We start from the raw sequence: 1,901 nt of genomic DNA on the forward strand, positions 1-1,901 counted from the left end.
AGGGTGTTGCCGGCGGCCGTCACGGCCCGCAGCCTGGGGAAGAAGCTGGAGAAATCCCGAGGGATGGTGTTGATGTTGAGGTTGCTGATGTCCAGCTCCTGGAGGTTGTGAAGGTTGTGGAAGTCCTCCGCCGGCAGCTGGGAGATGCGGGCGTTGCCAGCCAGGCTGAGCTTGGTGAGGCTCCCCAGCCGCCGCAGCACTGCCGGGACACGCTCCAGCAGGTTGTCGGAGACATCCAGCTCGTGGAGGTTGTTCTGGGCCTGGAAGAGCTCCTCGTTTAAGCTCGTCAGGCCCAGCCCCGCGATCTTCAGGGACTCGATGTTGACAGCGTGGAAGGCCCCCGGTGCAATGGCAGGGATCTTGTTCCAGCTGATGTCCAGCAGCAGGAGGTTGGGCAGGTCGAGGGGGGGCACGGCCCAGAGCTGGTTGTGCTGCAGCTTCAGCTCCAGCAGATTCTCCAGCGTGTCAAAGGCAGCAGCGTGGATGTGCTGGATCCTGTTCCTCTGCAGGTAGAGCCGCTCCAGCAGCCGCAGCCCGTGGAAGGTCTCGTTGGTGATCTCCTGCAGCTGGTTGGAGGACAGGTCCAAGTTGACGAGCTCCGTCAGGGGCTGGAAGATGTTTTTCTGGATGCTGGTGATCTTGTTTTGCGAGAGGTCCAGGAGCTGAAGGGCGGGCAGGCCCGCAAAGCTGTCCTCGCTGAGCATCGTGATGCCGTTCTCAAAGACGTAGAGGGAGAGCGTGTTGGGGGGCAGCCCCTGGGGCACGGTGTGGCCCCGTCTGGCCGCGCACAGGATGGTCTTGGGGTCATGGCACTGGCAGCCTGCAGGACATGCCCCAGCCAGCTCCCCGGGGGCCAAGAGAAGCAGCGTGCAAAGGATCAGCTGGTTCATGGTGTCAGCTCTGCGGGAGAGAGAAACCCAGCCAAGGTTAGGAGCCAGGCCCTGCCGGGGGTGGACCCTGGGCTGGCAGGGCTGTGGGGTGCCTCAGACCCCCCGCTGCTACCCCTGCACCGCTGCTGGGGTGCGAGAGCCGTCTCCCCGTGCCCTGCCCCGGACCCTCCGGCCCCAAAGGTACTGCGGAGGGAGCGGGAAACTCCCCGCCAGGCTCCTGCCTCCTCTGTGCTGCTCCGGTGGGGGACAGAGCCAGCGAGAGCGAAGCGGCACTGTGAGCTGCCCACCCCAGCCCCACACTCTCCCCCCTCCCCAGACCCCCAGGATTTACCTTGGTACCTTTGCACACCCCGGGCTCTACCGTGAGACATGGCTCACCAGTTGTGGCCTGACTTCTTGGTACCATCTCCGGTGGGGCACCGAGACCCCCCCCACCTCGGGTACGTGGCAGGCCAAGGGCCCCTCCCTCCCCAGCTGCTCTCAGCGGGGTGCAAATCAAACATGGGGGATGCGGAGCAGAGGCACGATTGGCTTGGGAGCCAGGGGAGGGGGTGGGAGCCCGGCCGGCCTTCCCGGCACACCGAGCACCGCTTAACCCTTTGCTTGTGCCGCCGTCCCCACAGCTGCACCCACGGGGTCTGCTCCGGCCCGGATCGCCAGCAGTAGCAATCCCCTCAGGGACGGGGGCACCCAGAGAGGGCCCCCACTGTGGGGTGGCGTGGGCACGGGCGGTGGGGCGGAAGGAGCCGGGTGCTCCCCTGCCCCACAGGTCCCTCCTGTGCCCTTCAGAGCCGGCTGCGTCCCCGCAGAGTCCCGGGGCTCGAGCCAGCTCCCATCCCCTGGGGGCCACGGGTCACCTTGCTGTTCCCCTTCCTGCCGGCACCCCGGGGACCCAGCACAGCACCCTGGGCTGCATCCTCGTCCCTCAGGGACGGGGACTGGGATGGAAGGGAGGATGCTCTTGGGGTGAGTGAGGCTGTAACCACCCCTGCCCCGGCCCCCCGCGGGTGC

The 1,901-nt window shown here is 66.8% G+C and overlaps 1 protein-coding gene across 1 annotated transcript in view; it reads right to left on the reverse strand.

The window, feature by feature from the left end:
* VASN (vasorin) overlaps nucleotides 1–890 on the reverse strand; it is a 2,631-nt gene extending 1,741 nt beyond the window's left edge. The window contains exon 1 of the mRNA XM_019471593.1: nucleotides 11–890. Coding sequence (XP_019327138.1) covers nucleotides 11–890 — 880 coding nt within the window. The remainder of the gene's footprint in view (nucleotides 1–10) is intronic.
* Nucleotides 891–1,901: the final 1,011 nt, after the last annotated feature.

Source organism: Aptenodytes forsteri, unplaced genomic scaffold, assembly GCF_000699145.1.
Source record: "Aptenodytes forsteri isolate BGI_AS27 unplaced genomic scaffold, ASM69914v1 Scaffold26, whole genome shotgun sequence".
Classification (NCBI taxonomy): Eukaryota; Metazoa; Chordata; class Aves; order Sphenisciformes; family Spheniscidae; genus Aptenodytes; species Aptenodytes forsteri.